Raw genomic sequence first — 23,602 nt, 5'->3', positions numbered from 1 at the left:
TATTTGGGGGCAATAAACCTCTCTAGCCCCATATGAGATATCTGACAACCTCTTTAGGGACTTCCAGTGAGATTTCATAAACCGCTATTGCCCCCCGACACACCTTTATTTGAGGGGCAATAGAGGTTTATTGCCCTTCTATTGGGGGGCAATAAATCTTTCCAGGGACCTATGAGATCTCCTACGATCTCTTTGGGGACCTTTGCCAAGGTTTTCAGAGAAGTCCGATGGACGGCAGTCGGTGACCGGACTCCGGCGAAGTCTCCTATGGCTTCTCTCTCTTCCATTCTCTCTCTCTCTCTCTCTCTCTCTCTCTCTCTCTCTCTATGTAATGTTGTGAAATTTTAATTAAAACTCGCAAACGCACGAATCGTTGTTAGTATAGTGTGCAAGTACGAGGTCGTTCCAACTGAGGATTGATAATCAATTTAAATCCTAACCTGATTAATTGAAACACAAAAACACATAAACAATCAAACTAAAGAAGATATGGTTTTAGCGTTTTCGACTAAACAAATAATGTGAAATTAAAGAAAGAAACAAACAAACAAATAATGATAAACCTAGGTTTTAGAATCAACCACACTAACAATCCTATTTATGTTTCAATGTAATTAACAAATTTTTTTGTTTCTCTAGATGATAATTCCCGTATCTAAGTCCTTCTCAGGCACTCTAGACCATAGTTTTCCTTAAGTGTATGATGCTCTCCCTCTCGGGTAAAGATCTTATATCCTAACTATGCAGTTTATCCTTCTCAGGTATAAATTTAACATGCAAGACTCATTACGCTTTAGAAAACAAAGGAATCAAGCAAACCATTAGTCTTTCTCAAGTAATAATGTAATGGATTAAATTCAGTTTACCCCCTAAGGTTTGAGGGTAATTTAATGTTAGTCCCTGTCCTTTCAATTTAATCAATTTACCTCCAAAGCTTTTCAATTTCAAGCAGCCGCGTCCAATTTGGACCGTTAAGTCTGACTTTTGAGGGCTAAAATGGTCATTTCAAAACCAAAAAAAATGGAATTTTTTTTCTTTCTTTTTTTCTTTTTTTATTTTATTTTATTTTTTATTTTTTTTGATTTGAAAATTTTTTTTTTCCATCTTTTTTTATTTTTATATAAATTTTGTCTTCAACCTATACACCACAAGTTATAATAGGTTTATAAAAACAAAAAGATACTCTAGGTGGTTGAAAGTCCCTCGCTGATCTACGATATTTATAATATATCTCCGATAAAGAGAAGAATTTTAGGATATATCCCCAATAAAGTGAAGAAATGTCTGTGTAAAATTATTTTTTACAGATATTTACAGATAAAGTGTAAAATCGTGAAGAAATATTTGTGTAAAATCATTTTTTACAGATATTTATAGATAAAGTGTAAAATCATTTTTTACAGATAATTCTTCACTTTATTGGGGATATCTCATAAAATTCTTCACTTTATCTGAGATATATCACAAATATCATAGATCAGTGAGCGGCTTTCAACCACCTAGAGTATCTTTTTGTTCTTATAAACCTATTATAACTTGTGGTGTATAGGTTGAAAACAAATTTAAAAATAAAAAAATCAAAAATAAAAAAACAGAAAAAAAAAATTAAATAAAAATAAAAAACAGAAGAATTTTTTTAAAAAAAATATAAAATAAAAAAATTCTTTTTTTTTTTTTTGTCTTGAAACGACCATTTTAGCATCCAAAAGTCAGACTTAACGTCCAAATTGGATGGAATGGACACGGTTGAGGAGAATTGACAAGCATTGGGGGGTAAATTAATTAAATTGAAAGGACAGGGACTAACATGAAATTACCCCCAAACCTCAGGGGAATAAACTGAATTTAATCCTAATGTAATTTACCACACTTAATCACAAGAACCTAATCAAATTATATCGCATCTTTGCTTCAAATTTATCTTCCAATTACTATATGCTAAGCCCTAAGGTGATCAATCAAAGAACTTAAACATAAAGCATCAATTCAAATAGTGATTAAGCATTCATCATAAAGAAACTATAAATCCATCAATAAAACATCAAAGTACATAAACAATCATGATAGGGCATCATCCTAGCCCTAGAAAAAGGTTTAGCAAAATATAACTAGATAAAACATAGGAAAAACATTAAAAGAATGGAAAGGGAAAAGAAGGCGAAAGATGGATGAGTCGTCTCCGCTCCTTAGGCGTCTACATTGTGCTCCTGAGACTCCTTCTCATGTAAATTCGTGCTCCCTTATATAGGGAAGAGTTTTACTCATCTTTGGCTTCATGTTTCCTTGTAAAACTTGGGTTAGATTCCTTTCTTCATTTGGAATGGGAAAACCTTGAAATATTTATTGTAGAAATAGGAAATACATGTGCTCTTTGAATCCTCATCTGAATTAACTTCCTTGAAACATTAGGATCGATGATCTTGTGCCCCAGAACTTGAGTTCTCTACGAATGGTTGTAAATTCCCGAGCAGATTTCCTGTTCTGACCTATCTTCACTCAAATAATCATAACTTTCTTCAGAAGTATCGAAATCGAGATCCGTAAAATTCTACAGAAAGTAGACATCCGCAGCTTTCCAATGATATAAGGCTCATTATCTGATTCAGTCTGGGTAAGCACATCATGTAACAAAAGGGTGAGGGTAAAATAAATTCAAAAAAAAATAAAAATTAATTTGGTATTAGGTTTCCTTATTAGTGTCTTTATGGGTAAAGGGGAATTAAAACAGTTTTAAGTGGGATAAATGACCCTAGAATTAAGAAAAAGGTGCCGTTATTGTCACCTTACCGTAAAGGGGAATTAAAACAGTTTTAAGTGGGATAAATGACCCTAGAATTAAGATAAGGGTGCGGCTATTGTCACCTTACCATTTTCTTTGTTCACCTTACTTGCTCATTACACCCTACATTTTAATTTTAGTTATTAAATTTACTTATTTAACCCATTTATCTTTCCAAGAATATCCTTATATGACATATCCAATTAAAAAATAAATATTTTTAATGAAAATATCTTATTTAATTTATACTCATAAAAAATTAAAATTTATTAAAGTTTCCTAATAAAATCATAATCTGTTCTCTATTTCAATCTATGTAAAAAGATTAGTAAATTTACAACTATGATCAATGAAGAAGAGATTGATTTTTTTCTTCTTCTTGTTTTAAATTTTTACTTTTGGTGTTCACAAAGAACATTGCAAAGATTTTGATGAAGTTAAAGGTAATGGTTTTGTGAATTGAATAACGAATTAACGATGATGAGGCAATAAAAAGACAAAAAAATAGTAATAAATTCAAATTTGGGTGGAGAAGATAAATATTAATGTTATCCAATGAGAAATTACGTAGTATTTATATTTCATTAATTACTTATATATATTTTTTTCTTACATATTTGGATTTTAGAAAATTAGTGTACTTATTAGTCATTTTGCACTTAGGTAATATAATCTTTCAATAATTCAAATGTTTGTAGAGTGAATTAAGAAAATGGTAGGGTGACCCTTAAGATAAATGGAAAAAAAATTCAAATTTAAAAGTATCAAAATTAATTAAATTAGTGTAATAAATATAAAATTTATTTATTTTTTTGAAAAAATATAAAATATATGAAAATAATTGGTAAACAACTTGATAATTATCCGCGTGTATGCACGGGTTGAAAGCTAGCAATCTACGACCACGAAAAGACATTAAACAGGAAAAGAAAAAAGAGAGGCAGAGACCGCGTGGGCCTTTATGTCGAATAGTCAGTCGATGTTGATATGTAACGTAAATCATGTGATTGTGCTGCACTTACAGTAGTAGCTTCTAGCTAATAACACGCTGTCCTCGGACGTTTTGCGTATAAAAACACAACGAGATTGGTGGTTTGGTGTCCGACTCCAACCTTCCACTTCACATAGAAATTCGGACGCCGACCACTCTACAATCTCTAACCCTCTAGCTCCTTATTGTCGGATCTGCGTAATTGATTCATTCTGGTGTGCTAGCAATGGAGAATCTGGTGGGTCTTTTGCGGATCCACATTCAAAGAGGAGTGAATCTTGCCGTAAGAGACATGATAAGTAGTGATCCTTACCTCATTGTCAAAATGGGCAAGCAGGTAACACTTTGCTTCTTGATCCATTTCAGATCTGGGTTTTTGTTTTTTTTTCTTCAAATTTAGACTGATGGTGTGAATTGTGATCGCTTGTTTTAGTTTCAATTTTTGTTTAATTTTGTCATATGATCCACTAATTTATATGGGTTTATGTTAAGCCTTCTCGAAGCTTCTGAATTAACATTTTCTTGATCATATATTGTCGTTTAGAGCTTAGAGCAAGAAATTCATTGTATTATTTACTCAGAGATTGCAAACTGTACCGGAGTTAATTGAATAAATTAATGACCTTTTTTTTTTCAATAATTTCTATGCACTTTTGGGGAGTGTGTATCGATCGGTATAATGTGTGTGGCAACATGAGTACAAATTTTTAGATTGTTCATTTCGACTGATCATAAGAGCTTACACCTATTCGATCTTTGTGTTGCAGAAGTTGAAAACTCGCGTTGTGAAGCGGAATGTGAACCCTGAGTGGGACGAAAAATTGACTCTTACTGTTTCAGACCCAAATATTCCGGTTAAGCTCTTTGTATATGACAAAGATACTTTCACTTTTGATGACAAGATGGGTGATGCAGAGTTTGAGATTGCTACATTCGTTAAAGTAGTGCAGATGGGCTTGGAAGGTCTCCCAGACGGAACCATAATTGCGAAAGTTCAACCAACTAGGCAAAATTGCCTTGCCGAAGAGAGCCGCATTATTTGGTCCAACGGCAAAGTTGTGCAAAACATGGTTCTCAGACTCAGAAATGTCGAGCGTGGTGAAGTGGAACTCCAATTGCAGTGGATTCATGTTCCTCGTTCTATGGGTCACTAATTTAGCTCCATCTACTATCACTCTATAGCTTTTCTCCCATTTTGATTCTGTGGTTTATAGATATATCAAAATTAGAATTAGGTTTAGATATAGCTTCCTGTCATGTAATGTATGAATCATATAGGATGTGAGGATTCAATAAATTACTAATTTTCCAATTCCTTTTCCGTCAGTATCATACAACATCCAGTTCCTTCAAAAGAGGACATTCTCGTACAAGTCACATACGAAAGAAAAGAAAAACAAAACGTGCCACACGCACTGGGTTAAGCTTCTTTGTTGATAGTTCGATGTAATGAGTTTATAAAAATTTGGGTCACTCAATTCATTGTCAATTGATTTTAGATGTGAAATCCAGATCACTAGAGCGGATTATTCCACATGTGCATATCTTGAGGCCAAACGAGATCCACGTCACCCAATATATGTTCTCCACATGTATGGCTTGAAAATTCAACACACGTGCACAAGTGTTAAAAGTATGAATTCCATATGAGAAAATAGGGACATTGCATATAGATTTATATGGACTTGGGCTAAATTCATCGATTGCCAATTGATTTCGATCATGAAAGTCATATTAGTTTATCATACTCCAAATAGGCTAGTAACAACGGAATTTTAATCTCATTACTCTACTAAATTAAAAAAAAAAAAATATCGAGTGCCCAAGCCAAAACCATAAGAAATATGTAACATGTCCAAGCTAAAGAAAGTGACAAACCTTACCCTCCACACCTTTCAGCATATTAACTTAATGCACACCAGACTATGATCTATTTCAAATTCTTTACTAGAAATAATAATGAGCCTATTAGTCTGAAGAGTCATGACAAAAGTAAGAGAAGGTCTTGCGTGGGGCAGCCGCACGGACACATGGTGCGGCTGACCAATCACTGCTCAGCAGGAGGGGTGTTTTGTGTATTTTACTTTAAAAAGTAGGGACAATTTCGGAAAAGAGAGAAAAATTTCTGGTTTTTTATTGGAGGGCCGCACCGCCACGTGGTGCGGCAGCCCCTATGCAAGAATTTCTCCAAAAGTAAGGTGCCTTTTGAATCACTGCCTCAACGTTTCATTATTATGGCTTTGTCAAAAAAAAAAAAACTTTTCGTTATTATAGCTTAAGGGTATAAGAGGAGTAGTAAGAAAGAGAGACATGATCCCTTCACCCAAAAGACCTTGGGACAAATTCTGAATCCTTGACCCCTTCACCAAAGAGTTGTGTAAGGAGGCTCTCTTGGTTAAGGGAGCAAGTCAAAACCTTGAGGGATAGCACCTCGATGCAAGCATACCACTACCCCTTTCATGAATAACCACTCTCGAAGCCTACAGCCACCTTCCATGCTTTCCAAATACTCATCCCCACTAATTGATCCACCTTCTCCATTATATGCATACAAATCTTTTTTACAATGAGCATATGGAGAAAAACATTGACAATGCAACCAATAGAAAAACATGCTCACATGGAGAGATAGTTACCGACAATCACCAAGAAGAGGTAGGAACTAACTACATCTACCATCACTGTCGAATGAAACTCATAAGCTTAAACGAAGCCATGAACAAACATGAAAATCGGCATGAACCAAACCTAAAACCCAAACTTAACATAACCCAGCTCAACTTGAACAACAAAAGACACACTAGAGACCCAAAACATTGGCCATCCCAACCTGTGTGCCAAGATCAAAGCTACACACGGTGGCATGCTCTAATCACATAATTAGGAATTGTATATCCTCCAACTAGAGGTGGCAAACGGGCCATTAAGCACGAGCAAGGCACGGGCCCGGCACGCTTAAAAGCGGCCCGGCACGGCCCAAGCTCGTTAATGGCCCGGCACGACCCGAGCACGTTAGAATAATGGGTCGGGCTGGGCCTAAGAATATTGGCCCATTGGCCCGGCCCGGCCCGAGCCCGTAATGGGCCCGACACGACCCGAGCACGACATATTGTGGGCCGGCCCGTTACAAACACAAAATTTCATTTTTTTAAAAAAATATTAAAAAACTACAATGATGAGATTTGAATATGAGACCTATTTATTTAAAATCTCATGACAATTCCACCAATAGTTTCTTTTATATTGTCAAAATAATGAAATAAAACATTATATCCTTGTTTTGACATAAGTATTTTTTCTAAATATTAAAAATATGTTTATTAATAAAGACTAATCTCATAATAATACAACTATAGAATGAAGGAAATAATAATAGATACTAAATCTTCATTATATTAATAAAGATTAATCTCACAATAATATACTAAAAACAATATATTTTGAGTTTTTTTTTTCTTTCTTTCTTATAGTGGAATATAAGAAATTATTAGAAATCTAATCTTAAAAAGCTAAGATTAAGAAAAACGTTGTGGAACTTAATTTATTTTAATTTTCTAAATAGTTAAATGAAATTAATTTTTATTTGTTCAAATTAAGATTTTAAAATCGTGTTTTATAGTGGGTAGGCACGAGCACGGCCCAGTACCATATGGGCTCGGGCCATGGGCCGGACCGGGCTTAATGTTTAAGTAAATGGGCTGGCACAAGCCCGGTACGATAATAAATGGGCCAGCCCAAGCACAGCACGAAGCACGACTAGGCCCGCTTAAAATGGGCCGGGCCAGCCGGTTTGCCACCTCTACCTCCAACAAAGAGTAGATTCAAATATCTAGAAAGACTATCATGCTCTGTATCTAGACTAACCTGTTTATTGATCATTTGGAAGGTAAACAACTAAAATCTTCACTTTTCACTTTCATTTCAATCTTTAGGGGGCTCCAAAGTTGACTTTTTCCTCAATCCAATATTTGAGGAGATTTTCTTCACAGAAATTGTAAAACACGTTAAACTGAGTCAGTAAACACATAAACCACGGAAATCGGAGTTTGTATGAACAAGTAACAACCTGAAGAGCTTAGGTTATCATTTTGGGAACCCTAGTATAAATAGCCAATTTTACCAAAGGTAAATTCCCATTTTCAGTCAAAATCCCTAACCCTAACCACAACAGCTCTCGACACGACCCAAATTTTTGTTTCAACCCAAACCCGAGACTCGACGTGTTTTCCGCTATCTGGCCTCCCTAGATCGTGCCACCGATGTCGTTCAAACCGCCTCCTCCTCCCTTTGAGATCCATGGACGTGATTCCAATCATCTGACCTTGAAGAAGAAGAATCAAAGTGATATTGAACCTCGGCGCCGCACTGAGTGACCTGAGCCGACCTTACTTTTCCAGTGACCTTGGGTCGTGAAACAGCATGCATCTTAGAGCCATTGCTTTGCTGATTACGCTGGTACTCACCGTTTAGCTTTACTCGATCGAAGATAGGAGAATCAATGACTTAAAGATTTCAGATGCCAAGATTTTTGAATCGTTTTGGCTATCTTCGGTTGAACCGAGCTTAGCTGCATGTATAAAATTTACTCCTCTTGTTGTGATGAATCATTTGGCGTATGCACCGTGTCCCAATTTGAAGATAGGATGGAGGCACATGGAGGCGTGTGCAGCCTCCTCTGGCCCTTTATTTAGTTAGGAATCCCTATTTATAATTTGTTTATCGAGTTTTGATAGTTTGAACATTGATTAGAAATTTGGAAGTTTTAAATTTTTGGGTTTCGAATTGCGATAATCCAACCATTGGATCATCTCTGATTTTAAATAACTTGTTAGAGATGTTGAGATGACAAAAATCTTGAAGTTTAAGTTAATTCTGTGGCTAACCCGAGATTTAGGTTCTAGCGCCTCGACGTTTTAGGTTTCGGTTTTGTTTGATGTGAAATTCAATTTTTTCAACTCTCCAAATGACTATTTACCAATGGTGCTTTGTACAAGATGTGGAGAGCCACTAATTGATAGGGGCATAATAATACGACGTTTAAATGTTTATATTCCCATATTTTGCTAAGTTATTTCCTTTACTTAGTCAATATTAACTTAGTTTTTGTTTTTTGGGTACATTGGAGTAAATGGGAAGCAAAGGAGCATAGAGAGATGTAAAAGAGCTAGAAATGACATGTGCTCTACACGTGGGACACAGAAATGAGACTAAATGGTGAAAATGGAGTTCTCCGAATCCTGTTAGGAAAAGAAATCCCAATTAGAGTAGGATTTAGAAGTTCACCTGGATTCAAACTCTTAAAATAGCGGGATTAGAAGTCTTACTTCGAGAAGGAAACCTAATCCTAATTGGACTAGGAAACCTAGCATGACAAGGAATCCTTATTGAACAAGAAGTGCTCGAGAAGTGTAATACCCGGAAATTTGTTATTGTTTTCCAGAATTTATTCGGCGGTTGTTGGTACGAGTACGTAGTTAGGGGATGATGTGGACGTATTTCAGACAAATAAATTCTCGTATTGTTTTATTTTTGTGGGGTCAACAGGTTGATTTATTATTCCTTGGGTTTCTCTGAAAACTTCCTTCATGAAATCCTAGAGCGCTTCGATATGAGTTCGTTAACATGCAGCACGCGTAAATCGGAGTTCGTATGAAAAGGTTATGATCAGTGAAAGTTTATGCTATTTTTGGAAATTACTATAAATAGGAGTTTCCGATTTGGGAAATTCATAATTGATATTTTCGAAAACTTCCGAAAATGGAAACCCAGAAAGCTCTGTTCTCTCTCCTCAAAACCGACAAACCCGACTGAACCCAGTATTCCGACCTAGCCAGAACTCGTTACTCCGACGACTGCACTCGACAAGGCCAACCCAGATCGATTCCTTTCCTTGTTTCGGTCCTCCCTACAGTGGCTTCTAGCGTTGATTCACACCGAACAAGGCGGTTTGAAGTGGCGAAGTCGAGCAATGGCAGACTCGATAGGTTCTCCGATCTCTGGGCTTGAAACCGGTCTTATTTTGCTAGTAGCAACGTCCTCTATCGATCCTTGGAGGTTTGGTTGATCGATTTTCAGTGCAGAGCTGCAACTCAAGGTGAACAGTGATTTTTGGCTTGCGGTGGCAATCTAGGCTGAACCGGCCGAAACCCCAGGTATTAAATTTGATCCATGTGTTGAGCTTTCCAAGTTGGATAGTCGGATTGAGTTGGATCTGAGTTTGGCACGATGACACGTGGAGTGCACGTGTAGAGGCCTGTGGTGGCGCGTTAGGCTATGCTTAGGGAAATTTTTGACTTCATAATCATCTACTCGTCAATACGAGCATTTTGATATATGATTTGTAGAATTTGGAGATTGTTTGAGCATGTTAGGGTTTTTTTAGCGGTTTCGATTATCTCGGTTTTCGATCCATAAGGATCCGACTGTTGGATCGACTTGTCGTCTTGTCATACTGGTCCTTGAAGTTTTCCGGAGACTTTGGGTGGTCTCGGATGAAGTTCTGTCTCGATTGGCGTTACTTTCAGGGTTTTAGTTCAAACGGGGGTTCAAACTTTAATCGCTTTATGTTTCGTGTATTGAGATGAGACCGTATGTGATTACTTACTTGGCAAAGTTCTCTTGGATGGCTATTCTGTGATTTTGTTATCTCGGTTCTGTAAGAAGACGCAGCAGGATTCAAAGGTGACTAATCTCACAATGTTCATTTACGAACAAAGTTACCTCATCATTTTGGGAGTTATTTATTTAACTGCAAACTATAGTCGGTATTAGTTAGGGGTGGGTTCGGTACGGTACCGGACCTTGAAGCCCAATACCACGTACTGTACCAAACTAAGTTGGTACACAAAATAGCCTACCATTACCGGCCACAGAAGTCGGTATACCGAGATCTCGGTTCGGTTTCGGTTGGTTGGGCCTAGTACCGAGTTTGATTGGGCCAGCTTTCAGCTAAGGCCCAACTAAAATTTTAAAGCCTAAACCTGTCAGCAAATGAAAAAAATGTAATCCTCACATCAATTTAAAGGCCCAACCTGGAAATGAAAAATAAGCTAAAAACTCTCATACATCAACTTCACTACTTGAGTTCATCACTTATTCACTTCAGTTCATCCCCTTCATCACTCCATAGTTCATACAAATATTAAGTCAATAATTCATAGTTCACAGTTCACACTTCACACAAATGAATCAAAATTTCAAATGATACAAAATACAATAACTAGGTGCAATAGGATAAAACAAAGTGTTCAAGGACTCAAAGTGATCTCATCATCAGTTCATCACTTCATATTTGCTTGCTGCCTTGCTGAGTTGCTGTGCTTATACATCATCAGTTCATCACTTCATACATCAAATTCAGTTTCTGCAAATTCACACAATAACTCAGTTTCTGCATGACAAAGTCCACATTGCAACCACCACCTACCAACTACCACACTGTTCTACAAATGAAGCTTATCGTGAACTTATAGATCATTCACATTCATGATCGTGAAACTTAAAACCAATCTTTACTAATCTGATTCATACCAATCAAATTCAACTGCCTCCTGTTCTCAAGCAATCTTAAAGCTACAATTTATACGTGGGGACCAAAATATCAAACTCAATGGCTCAACCCTAGGTTTCTCAATTGGATTCATACAAATCTAATTCAACTCCCCATATGCTGAACATTAACATAAACAAGGACACAAATATTTCACGAACACATATTCATGCAAATCAAAACACAAACTCATACTCATCAATAGCAGTGAAAACCTAAAGAAAAAAAAATATAAAAAAAACCAATCACAGATCAAATATAGAGCAATCACAATGACCTGACACAACCATTCCAGGTTCAATCAAAACCAAGAATGAATCTTTAACAAAAACCCAGAATGGGATACGAGCATACCTTGCCATCAATGACGAGCAGTGCTCAAATAAAGCGGAGATTTTCTGGGTTTGATTCGAATCGAGAGGCAAAGAGAGGTCGAGAGGGCGGAGAGGCGGAGATTTCTGGGTTTGAATCGAAACGAGAGGCAGAGGGAGGAGAGGCAGAGATTTTCTGGGTTTGATTCGAATCGAGAGGCAGAGAGAGGTCGAGAGGGCGGAGAGGCGGAGATTTCTGGGTTCGAGCCTTCGAGCCTTCGAGGCCTCGAGGGGCAGGGGGCTGAGGGAAAGACCGAAAGAGTGGCTGAGTACAATCCCTTATTCCCTTTAGGGTTTTGGAGAGTTCAAGTCTAATCAACGGTTATAATTTAATATAAAATAAAACTATTAATGATCAACAGTTCAGATCGATAGATATAAAATATATTTAAATAAATAAATAATATATACAATATACGGTACGGTACGGTATACCGTATTTATCTGAAAATCAATACCAGTACCGTACCAGTATCTGGAAATCGGTTCGGCACTACCATACCAATATCTCGGTAACCGACATAGTTGGTTACCAACATTTTTGGTTCGGGTGGTAATCGGTTGGTTGGTTTGGATCGGGAGAAAATGCCAGCCCTAGTATTAGTGGCACAAAGGTAGAGGGAAGATGTGTTGGAGTCATTCCTGAAAAGACATGTTTGAGTTTAGTTGTGGGTAGATTGAACATTAATGTATGGAATTGACAATGGTGAGTGTGCCAACAGAGGCTCCTAAGAAGACGGGTCGACCCATAGGTAGCAAGAATAAAGTCAAGGTAACCAAGACTAGTCCTATGAAGGTTACAGGTTCACCTAACAAGAAGAAGAAAGATGTCGTGTAGCGTATGAAGAAGGTGAAAGGTCTAACCTTTAGCTTTCCTAGTGATTCTGAGAGCTCCAACCCTAAGGGAAAGGAGATAGTTCTGACTTAGTCTTTATAGAGATGTCTAGTTTATCCTAGCTGAAGGTTTTCTATGTGCCTTTTTAGAAGTGCTATTTAACTTTCGTACCACAACTGCATGCTCGGCGAGAGAAAAATAGTATAGTCTATAGGTCCCTTTGAAGGCGAAGGTTCTTTTGTTAGTTTGTGCTTTATTGTCTTTTGAAATAGCGTGTGTACCATAATAGGTGTAGGCCTATGTTTATGTCTGTTTTGGTGGATGTAATATTTCAACCGTCGTGGTTGATTCATTATGCCTTCAAAAAAATTGAAGAATAGATAGAATGCAATCTGGGGTATGATCAGACCAAGATGATATGTGACTATTCTCAAAAGCTAAACTAGCGAGATGATGTGCTACTATGTTACAGATTCTGAGAGTGAAACTAACTTGCAATCTTGTGAAAGTGCTTATAACGACCTTGATATCATCAATGACTCCAGCATCAGCCAACAATTCATGATTTGGATTAGCAATATCTGCAGTAGTTCAATGCAATCAGTTTAAATTTTAATTTAAAATAAAAAAATAATATTCGTGTCATACAACAAATTAATACCTCATGAATCACAATCAAACCGCTCTTGTACCAATAACGAGCTTCCCTTAATGATCAATGCCAAACATAGAGTTCTACCTTCAAATTCCACCTCCCCACAGCAGCTTGAATTGATTGGACACTTCCACTCCAATTTTCGACATAGTTTTTACGAACGTCCTCCCATAGATCTTCTTTCCATTGATCTTTGTTTGAAGTCGGATTTTGGCTAACAAATTTCCAAGACTTGCACATTTGAATGTCTTTCACAGGCTCCCATCTCGTACCGGATTCAGAACCTTTGTATAAAAAAAAATTCCGAAGATGAAAGTTATTAGGAGGAGGAAGAAAAAATTTTGTGGAATATGAAAGAAATTTTTTTTTGGTGTGGGAGGTAAAATAGTTGGTAGGGAATTTTTTAGCATTTTTTTATCGTTTCATTCCATTATACATAGATATTAATTGATTACTGTAAGATCTGATCATTAATTGAAACCAACTGTCAAGATTTCATGACCGGTGGTTTCAAAATTTGAAATTGCCCAACAGCGAGCTTCCATGTGGCCATGTCTCCTCTGCACTTCAGGGCTAGATGGCAAAAAGGTCCTGACAATGTGGGATGTTTTTTGTCCGCGCTAGACGACAAGAGATTGCGCGTTAGCAAGATCGCGTCTGCATTGGGGCGACCTGCCTGACGTCAACATTTTCAGTATTGGGCCACGCTGGAGGCCAAGCAATATGGGTCACTTTCCCGACCTGAGCCGTGACTTGGGCCAGTCTGAAAATGGGCTTCCCTAGACCTGTACAATTTTCAGCAACCTAGGTCACTTCATGACATGGTGGGATCGCAAAATTGGCATGAGTGGAGTTGCTCAAAAACCCTTGATCTGCCTTCTACCTCAGCTCGAGACTCAGGTCTCCAATAGGTCGGCCTACATTTCTATAGTAGAAATTTTATTTATTTTTATTTTTATTTTTTTTCCCTTTCTAGGGTAAGGTCTAGTTCTTGACCATCCTAAAAAGGCCACGGTGGACCTGCTCTTAGGAATAAAATTATATCTATACTAAAGGAAGGTTTGTAGTACTGTAGCTTAGGAACAGTGACCTAACAGAAAATCCTGAATGAGATTTCGAAACTTAATATACCCCTAAGGCTAAGATCTTTGCTTGGCTTTTGGCCAGAGGTCGACTGAAAACCAAAGAAAGAATAGCTAGATTTTATGATGGTTTGGATACTTCATGCCCTCTTTGTAGGCAAAGGGATGAGGATATCAATCACCTCTTCTTTTCCTGCTCGTTTGCTTCAAGAGTTTGGCAAACTGCTGGCACAAATTGTGTGAATTTTCCTTACTTTGATAATTGGTTTGATTCTTGGTTTAAAAAAGGTTATCATAAACCTTTTACGGTGAATGTTATTATGATTTGATGGAAGATTTGGGAAGTAAGAAATGATCACATTTTTAGGCAGAAGACAACCATTCCTTCTGTGATTGTCCACTTTGCTGCAACCAATGAACATGATTACAGATCCAACAATCCAACCCAGACTCAGGCTCCATCTCCAATATGGCACCATTCAATGGTCTGCTCCCAAGCCAAGCTATCTAAAGCTCAATTTTGATGGTTCTGTCCTTAGCAACAAACAAGCAGCTATTGGTTTTGTCTTAAGATATCATGATGCCTCCCCAATTTTTGTGGGCTTGAGATCCATAGACTGTTCCTCTGTTCTAGTAGCTGAAATTAGTGTAGTTCCTGAGGGCCTTTATCATGCCCTCACTCTTAATATCAAGAAGCTTGAAGCAGAAGGTGACTCGAGATTGATCATCGATGCCATCAACAAAAAATGCCCTGTTCCTTAGTGTCTTCGAATCCTCATCAAAGACATTGCCTTCTTAGCAAGACAATTTGAAGAAATCACCTTCAATTTTGTCCTGTGAGAAGCTAACTTCGTTGCAGATAAAATAGCCGGTATTGGTCACTCCTCCAGCACGCCGGTGAATTGGTCCAATAAGCTCCCTCTTTCTGCTCTTTCTGCCTTTAATTTTGATAAGTTTAGGTTGGGTTATACTAGATGTTTATGTTTGTAATCTTCTTTTCCTCCTCTAAAAAAATTTATAAAAAAAAAAATAGTGACCTGACTTTTTTGTCCCTGCACTCTCTTTGATTTTTCAATTGGTTGCCCTACGTGCGCTTTTACGGGAATTTCCTCTTGACCTATCTGCAACCCTGCTTTCATTGTGGCAGCACGTGTTTGATCCAGAGAGAGGTGGGGAGGTTGTGGCAGCTAGTGCATGATCCGAAGAAAGGTGGAGACAGTGATAGGGAGGGCTTGACTCTCCCTCTCAATGACAAAAATGGGAAACCCTCCATTCTCACCGATCCTTTGCTCTCCTTCTTCCGCGATTACCTCGAAAGGTAAATAAATTTCTGCTCACCTTTTTCAATTCATCAGTCTGGTATTGATAACTTAAACGATTTGTTTCAGTGTCAGATGCCTTCTTATGCTAGCAAGAATGAAGATTGGAAACCGATGCAGTCTCTCTCTCTTTAGCCCTGTGATTTCTATTGGAACATGATGTACATGTGTTTGATGCCCTAGAAAGCTTCTTACACCCTTGACATTAGTAGGAGGTGGTAACTTCTCAATTACTTCAATCTTAGCCTTGTCAACTTCAATGCCCTCGGATGAGATCATGTGGCCAAGAACAATCCCCTTTTGCACCATTAGATGACACTTTTCCCAATTAAGCACAAGGTTACTCTCTTCACACCTCATCAAGACACAAGAAAGATGGTCAAGTCACTCTTCAAAACTATCACCAAACACGGAGAAGTTATCCATGAATACTTCCAAAACTTTTCTACCATGTCGGAGAAAATTGCCATCATACACCGTTGGAAAGTGGCGGGTGCATTACAAAGGCCAAATGGCATCCGCCAGTATGCATAGTGTTATATGTACATGTAAAAGTGGTCTTCTCTTGGTCATCGGGAGCAATTGAAACTTGATTATAACCACTATAACCATCCAAGAAGAAGCAATAATAAGAATGCCCCGCAAGTCTCTCAAGCATTTGGTCCATGAAAGGTAATGGGAAATGATCTTTGCGAGTGGCGACATTCAACTTTCTACAATCAACACATACCCTGATGTATCAGCCACTCTTTGCAGAACCAATTCACCCCTTTCATTTTCAACCACGGTCATACCACCTTTCTTAGGAACAACTTGAATAGGAGATACCCACTTTGAGTCTGAAATTGGGTAAATGACGCCACAATCTAAGAGCTTAAGGATTTCTTTATTGACAACCTCTCCCATATTCGGATTGAGTCTTCTTTGTAGCTTCCTTCTAGGTCTATCTTCATCTTCCATGTAGATATGATGCATACAAATGGTAGGACTCAACCCTTTTATGTCATTAATCTTCCACCCAAAAGCACCCTGATGCCTCCTAAGGACATCAAGAAGCATGGACTCTTGCTCGTGTGATAGACTTTAAGAGATTATGAGAGTCAAAGTACGTGCATCATCAATATAGACATACTTCAAATGTGAAGGAAGAAGCTTCAACTCAATAGAAGTAGAACTTGTAATTGGAGGAGTGGAATCAATGAAGAGAGAAGTGTTAGAGGCATGCACCTCATTAGCCTCATGCCTTGTGTAGTAACCATCCTCAAGTGTCGGTTTACCCATGGGAAGATAAGAATCAAATTGTTCGACCTCCTCTATAGTACTTTCTTCATAAAAATTCATCCTAAAGTGTGCTAATGCTGCTTCTAAGGCATCACTTGATGAAGTCTCATGAAAAGTGTGTTCTTCCAAGTCATCAATCTTGTCCTCTACTTCAATAGAATAGACTTTTTGGTGTCTCATGGGCTTCCTCAATTCATCGAATATCTTAAAGACGATTGTTGTATCATACACCACCATAGTAAGCAAGCCCAACTTCACATCAATTTTTGTCCCCTCCGTGGCCATAAAAGCTCTACCAAAGATGATACGGTGATCATCTTGGTAGACTTCCTTCCATGTCAAGAATAACGAAATCGGCCGGTATGACCAATTCATTGACTTGCACTAAGTCATCCTCTACGACTCCTCTCAGATACACTACACTTCTATCGGCTAGTTGGAGAGAAATTTGGATAGGCTTGATGTCGCTTAACCCAAGCTCCTTGTAAACTCCATAAGGCATCAAATTAATAGTAGCCCCCAAAATCCATAAGTGCCTTCTCAAATGGCCTCTCACCAATCTTGCAAGGAATAGTAAAAGATCCCGGATCCTTGAGCTTGGGAGGTAACTTCCTTTGAAGTACGACACTAATTCTCTCATTCAAGCACACTTTATCATCCTTCTTCAATTTATTCTTATACCGCTTGTGAGTGCACAAGTCCTTGAGAAATTTAGCATATGTAGGAATGGTCTTGATTGATTCAAGAAGAGGAATATTGACCTCCACCTTCTTGAATACATCAAAACACTCCATGGATTTCTTCTCTTTCCTACTCAAAGCCTTCTCTTGATACACCGCTTGTGGAAAAGGAATTGGCACTTCTTCTTGCACGTCCTCAAAACTTGGCTTGGACCCATTTGCTCCCACATCATTATTCATGGTCTTGGTCTTGTCTTTGATCACTCCATCATCTCTCAAATTCTCCTTCACGCCCTTAGACTTTTATTCAAACCCGGGAGGTACTCTTGCCACTTTGATAGTCAACAAAGGTTCCTTTGGTGCATCCATCTCCATATCATCATCGTTAAGGGTAACCTTGTTATCATATACCTTCCTACTTCTCAAAGTTGTGATGGCCTTGGCTTGGTTGACTCGTGGGTTCTTCTCGGTAATGGAAGGCAACTCTCCTTACTTACTTTCTCTCATCTCACTAGCCAATTGCCCCATTTGTGCTTCAAGCTTGTGCAAACCTTGGGTAGTGGATGTCACCCCATTTCGAACACTTTGAATGATCTCATTTTGATTTGCTAACACCTTGGCAAGCATCTCCTTTAAGCTAGACTTCGATGATTCCCCTTGAGGTAGAGGAATAGGTGCTTGAGCTTGAGGATTAGGAGCTTGGAAGAGGGGTCTTGCTTGATAAGGTGGCTTAGGATAAGCATTACCACCAACTACACCTTTATTGCCTTGAAACCCTTGGCTTCCACTAGCCCCTCCATAATTACCGCCACCATAACTGACTCCTTGTGCACGTCCTTGATTTCCACCTTGATTGCCACCCCATGAAAAGTTAGGGTGGTTCCTCCAACTGGGATTATATGTGTTGGAGTAGGGATCATTCTTGGGCCTTTGGTACCCCATTTGCTTGCACTCTTCAATAATCTTCGGGAAACAATCCCCATGTGGACAAGAAAGGGTATCATGGTTGACTCCTTCACATATCAAACACACAAGTGGCCCTTGGTTTACCTCATTGACATGCTCGCGACCTCCCTTAGCTTGTTGCTTCAATAACATCTCAAACTTCTTGTTCATGCTCTCTTCCATTCTTCTAAGCTCTTGTTGTGCATCTACATTAGGAGTCTTAATCTCATACATACCACCAATTTTAGGTTGAGTGGCATCTCTCAAAGTGTTACGCCCCATATCCGATTTACCCTTTTACTGTATCTAAGTGAATTACTATACGTTTTACTGTCCTTGGTTTCAGTTTCTACCATTTAGGGGGGGCTGCTAGAAGGTGACTTTTAATGGGTTAACAATTTGAGAAAATTTCTTCACGAAAGTTGTAGGGGACGTTAAACCGAGTCCGTGGACATGTGGTACACTTAAATTGGAGTTCGTATGTGAAAGTTATAGCTTAAAATGTGAAAGTTATTGTTTATGGTAAAAAAAAGTATATATATGGAAAATTACTGTTGGTAGATTTCCATTTCCTGAAACCTACCCCCCACCTCAGTAACTCTCTCTCTCCTTTTCCCCGAGCTCTCTCTTCCCCTTTGGCCTCCCTTTGATTTCCGGCCAATCTTCTTTTTCCGGCCACCCAACAACAAACTCCGGGCATTAGACGACACTCCTCCTCCTCCTTGACACACCTACGGTGGTGTTTCTTGACAATTTGGCCGGAATTTTGCAGATCGAGCTCCCAAACTTTACTGTAGCAGTTGGCTTCAATCGTCGATTTCTTCCAATTCCGGCCATCCCCGGCCACAAAACCAGATATAGCAGAAGCGCCTCAAGCCAAGGATAATTTCCCCTCGAGCTTCTACCCTCAATTCGTGGTGTGGAGAGTGAATCGAAGAAATTTCAAAACTAGGGTTTTGAAATTTCTGGGCTTGTGTTCACCGGCCAAATTGGAGCTCTTCAAGGTAAAATTGGAACTTGTTGTAGTTGAGAAAGATATTGGGTTTGTTGAGTAGGTGGTGCTGCCAAATTTTGGTGGCCATCGGAGGTGGTTGCCGCCGGCGCATGTAGCCCACGTGTTGCCACTGTAAATGGCGCGTAAGGTGGAGTTTTGATTTCTATTTTTAGCTAATTAAAATGTACATGATTTGTGGAGGTTGCAAATGTGATTTTGGTGAAGATTGGAGAAGTTTTAAATAGATTATGAATTTTCAAAAAGTTAAGAGTTTCGGTTATCGAATTTGAGAAACCGACTGTCGGATTTCTCTTGAATTTTGCCTAGAATTTATAAATTGACGAACTGACTTAATTGGTGTAGTTTGGATGGAATCCGAGGTGGATTGAAGGAGATGTTTAGAAATTTCATTATATAATTATCTTAAATTTAAATTCCCGTCCTGTAATTATATTTTTACGAGTGTTATTCGTACAGAACGAGAGGAGTCTCCATACGAGGAGAATATGATCGATGATAGGACTAGCCTAATACTGTGAGTGGACTTTTATTTTTAAGTTGTGATGCATGCAATTATTTTCCGAAGTGATGAGTGATTGCTTTATTTATTTATCATGTTTCTTATCGAGCATAATATTTTACTTTGGATAATAATTTTGGTATTGTTTCCGTATGGATTTCGAATATGAAATTGTTATGCTTGGATTTGGATTTTTGAATTGTTTCGGTAATATGATTTGGTTTTTGGGAGATTAAATTTTGATTTATATGATTTTCGCCGATTTATAGTTATCTATTATCGCTCGGCTTTTTATTACGAATTTGAGAATATTTTGGCGTGCGGGGCCACGTTATTGGAATATACTTATTTTCTCGTGAGAAATGTGGGGAAGCCTTATGGATTTACTAGTTTTCAAATATTTTTCCTCACCATACTCGGGTCTTTCTGTTAGTGTCTCCTCCTCACTTACTTTGTGTTTGTGAGTGGCAGTCAAGGATTCTCCTCCTCACGTGAGTGGTAGTCGAGGTTATAAGTTCTCCTCCTCACACAATCTATATGTGAGTGGCAGTCGAGGGTAGAGCCTAAGGGGCTCCTTTACCCGTATGGTGAAATCTCTTCCCCATATTATTTATTTATTTTAGCCAGCGAGGCTGGACTATTTTCTTTCTTACGCTCTTTTGAAGTTAAGGAAATAAATTGTTCTAAATCTTGCATGCATCAGAAATTTATCTTTCCAAACTAAATTGTGGGAAAGTATAAACTCTTTCTTTCTTTTCCTTATGTTATAATCATTTAACTTTTTGTCCACTCACACTAACGTTTTAAATGCTTACCCCCTGTGCCCTTCGGTTTCAGATGTCGATTTGTGGGAATCCGACCATTGGATTTCCCTTATTCCGCTATGGAATGCTTTAATCGACGGATTGATATTAGAAGTGAAGTTTGGCTTGAATCTGGAAAGAATTGGAGATGTTGACGTGGGGTTTTTGGGTTTCGGTTTAGAATCGTATTAAGTGTCGAATGGTTGTTTACAGAATATAATTTTGTACAGGACGAAGTACCGACCCATCGCTCGACAAGGATCCTTAAGATTGGGTGCCACGTTAGCCGTATACTATTAGTGGACTTTTGATTTTAAGTGATGCATGCAATATTGTTTCGTAATTAATTATTAAGTTTATTTATTTGAGAATATAAATTGATTTATCTCGGTTATAATTTCAGAATGATTTTTGGCTCTAAGTTTTAAAAGGATATGGCGAATTTCGAAATAAAGTATGATTTGCGATTTATTAATGATTTTCGACAAATTATTTTCCGAGGTGGTTTCGGGAATTAAATATGGTTGTCATTCGTCTATTCTGAGATTTCTGAAAGGTTTTCGAAAATGAGATTTTCGAGAGAAAATTTTATTCATCTATTATTCCTCGCCTATTGGTTTATGAATTCGAGAATATTTTAGCGTGCGGTGCCACGTCTTTGGAATATGTATTTTCTCGTGAGAAATTCGGGAAGCCTTACTGATTTTTGATTTTTGTATGATTTTAACCCACCATACCTGGGTCGTCATATTTATTGCTAGCTAGCCTATTAGTACTCCTCCCTGCTTACTATGTGTTCGTGGGTGAGTAGAGCAGAGCATGGGATGCTCCAGAGTGTGGGACACTCCGACCCGAGCCTGGGAGGCTCCCTTATTTTTATGGTGAGAACTTCTTCCCCATATTTGATTGATACCTTCAGCTAGCGGGGCTAGCTCGATTTCTTTTGACCAGTGGGTCTGGAATGTTTTCACGAATTTTCATGTTGCGAGAAATATGTTTTATCCACGTTGCATGCATCAAGGTTTTTAAAAGATGAACATGTGGGAAAGTATTAAAGCTTTACTTTCATTCGAATTATCTTATTTATTTATTTTTGTCCACTCACTCTAACGTGTTTTCAATACTTTTCCCCTGGGCCCTTCGGTTTCAAATTCCCAGTTTGCAGGCGAATTAGTGGAGGTCGGGCATACATGGCATTTGAGGAATAATTGTCATACTTCCGCATTGTAGGATCCCTTGATCCTTTACTCTTCTTTTTATATCCTTGTGTATTAGTATTGCTCTGATAACCTTTGGGATTAGTATTGTTAAGTTGAGTTTGGTGTTTTGTGAAAGTGGAGTTGTTGTGATTTTGGGAGCAGGGCGGCTCCAGAAGAATAAAGATGAGTTATTAGAAGTGTGAATGTGTTTTCACAGGTTTTGGGTAGTCCATTTTAGGGGTGACTCTGCCGAAAATTTGGTAGAGTTATTTCTAAGGTGGGTCCCACAGGGCCACCTCGGATTTCAGGGTGAAATTCGGGGCGGGTCCTGTCATACACGCACGGTGGCAAGAAAATGCATCGTGAATGTGTGGACAATGATGGTAAGGCACAATCCCTTATTGGCCTTTGCTCTCCCATTTCCTCTCTTTCTTCTTCGACGGCCATCACAATATGATACTTTCTTGGTCCAAGGCTTGGATTTACAACCCTTGCTTCTTGGTCTAACTTGAATAATCTATCCAAGGTGACTAGATTATTAACAACTAGAACCGGACTCCCTTTCTCCGAATTATCACTTGAACTATTAGAAACTTCCTCGGATGATTGAACCAACGGATTAGAATAGATGGTAGATGAAGAAGGGGCCATGAGCTTAAGTGATTGCCCTTGCGGTGTCTCTTGATCATTAGGCTGTAGAACGGTTTGTAAACCACTTCCAAATTGAGGGGACAAAGTCATATACACCTATGAATCACACAAGTCAAAAGTGTTAGTAAATAAGAATACAAGAAACTACACAAATTAGCACACTTAAGAAGAGTAATTGCACAAATCTTTCTAACTTTTGCAAATTGCAATTGTTGGAGCTTGCTTAACTATTTACGCTTTTTACCCAAATATGTACAATTTGCTCAAAAACTTGTTTATTTTCAACCTCCCTTCCTTTATCGAAAGAACTTTAATAGCGCTTCTAAGAGAACAAGAATTTAACAAGAACTTGTAAGTAGAAAAGCAAATGGGAGAAGGATTTCAAATTTGGCGTAGTTCCAAATTAGGTGTAACGAGCTTGGCGTAGTTCCAAGCTAAGTTCAACACTTTAAACTTTCAGTAACTCTCATCAAAGTACGACCAGGTAAGAGTAGGTGCGGCTTTGGTCTCACTTAGTACACAGCACAACACCCGGGATAAATCTCTAACCTCTTACCTAGACATCGCCTTCTTAAGGTGAGCCTAGTGGTGAAAATTGATGAACCAATCGGTCACAAAGGTGAAATCTTGATCCAATTTACTTAAAAGGGGAATAGGAATCCATCTTTGGGTGTTGTCTAACACTCAACTTTTTTGTAACTCCTCATGAAATAATTCAATCAGATGAGCCTACTTGTGAAGAGTAAATAAACTTGACGGTGAAAAGATAAAATCCTACTCCGCAAGTTCTAATTAAATTCAAACCTTAAAGAAGTGAAATTAAAATACCTTGACAAATTCAAAGAAATTTTAAACTTACAAGCTAAAAGCGAAATTGGTACAAGTTTTAAGTAAAAAGAATGAGTAATTAAGACTACTTTCACAAGTATAATATGCTCCAATTAGTCC

At 38.2% G+C, this 23,602-nt stretch overlaps 1 protein-coding gene and 1 long non-coding RNA gene across 2 annotated transcripts; one reads left to right on the top strand and one right to left on the bottom strand.

Annotated features, from left to right (window-relative positions):
- Positions 1-3,847: 3,847 nt before the first annotated feature.
- LOC112192906 (protein C2-DOMAIN ABA-RELATED 5) lies at positions 3,848-5,090 on the top strand. Its single transcript, XM_024332827.2, has 2 exons — positions 3,848-4,107; positions 4,538-5,090. Exons 1-2 carry the CDS (start codon positions 3,997-3,999, stop codon positions 4,922-4,924), a joined length of 498 nt encoding a protein of 165 aa, XP_024188595.1. The 5' UTR covers positions 3,848-3,996; the 3' UTR covers positions 4,925-5,090.
- Positions 5,091-10,783: 5,693 nt separating this feature from the next.
- On the bottom strand, positions 10,784-11,901 carry LOC112191929. Its single transcript, XR_002933240.2, has 3 exons — positions 11,674-11,901; positions 11,154-11,160; positions 10,784-11,111 (listed from the first exon to the last, which is right to left on the bottom strand). It is a non-coding gene; the product is annotated as an uncharacterized LOC112191929 (long non-coding RNA).
- Positions 11,902-23,602: the final 11,701 nt, after the last annotated feature.

Source organism: Rosa chinensis, chromosome 3 (genome assembly GCF_002994745.2).
Source record: "Rosa chinensis cultivar Old Blush chromosome 3, RchiOBHm-V2, whole genome shotgun sequence".
NCBI classification, from domain to species: domain Eukaryota; kingdom Viridiplantae; phylum Streptophyta; class Magnoliopsida; order Rosales; family Rosaceae; genus Rosa; species Rosa chinensis.
Note: the sequence above shows the minus strand (reverse complement) of the source record. Positions and strands in the feature narration are given on the sequence as shown.

Coding starts and splice junctions, on each gene's coding strand:
- LOC112192906 (XM_024332827.2), top strand. CDS start 3,997: ATGGAGAATCTGGTGGGTCTTTTGCGGATCCACATTCAAAGAGGAGTG. Junction 4,108..4,537: donor TTGTCAAAATGGGCAAGCAG/GTAACACTTTGC, acceptor TTTGTGTTGCAG/AAGTTGAAAACTCGCGTTGT.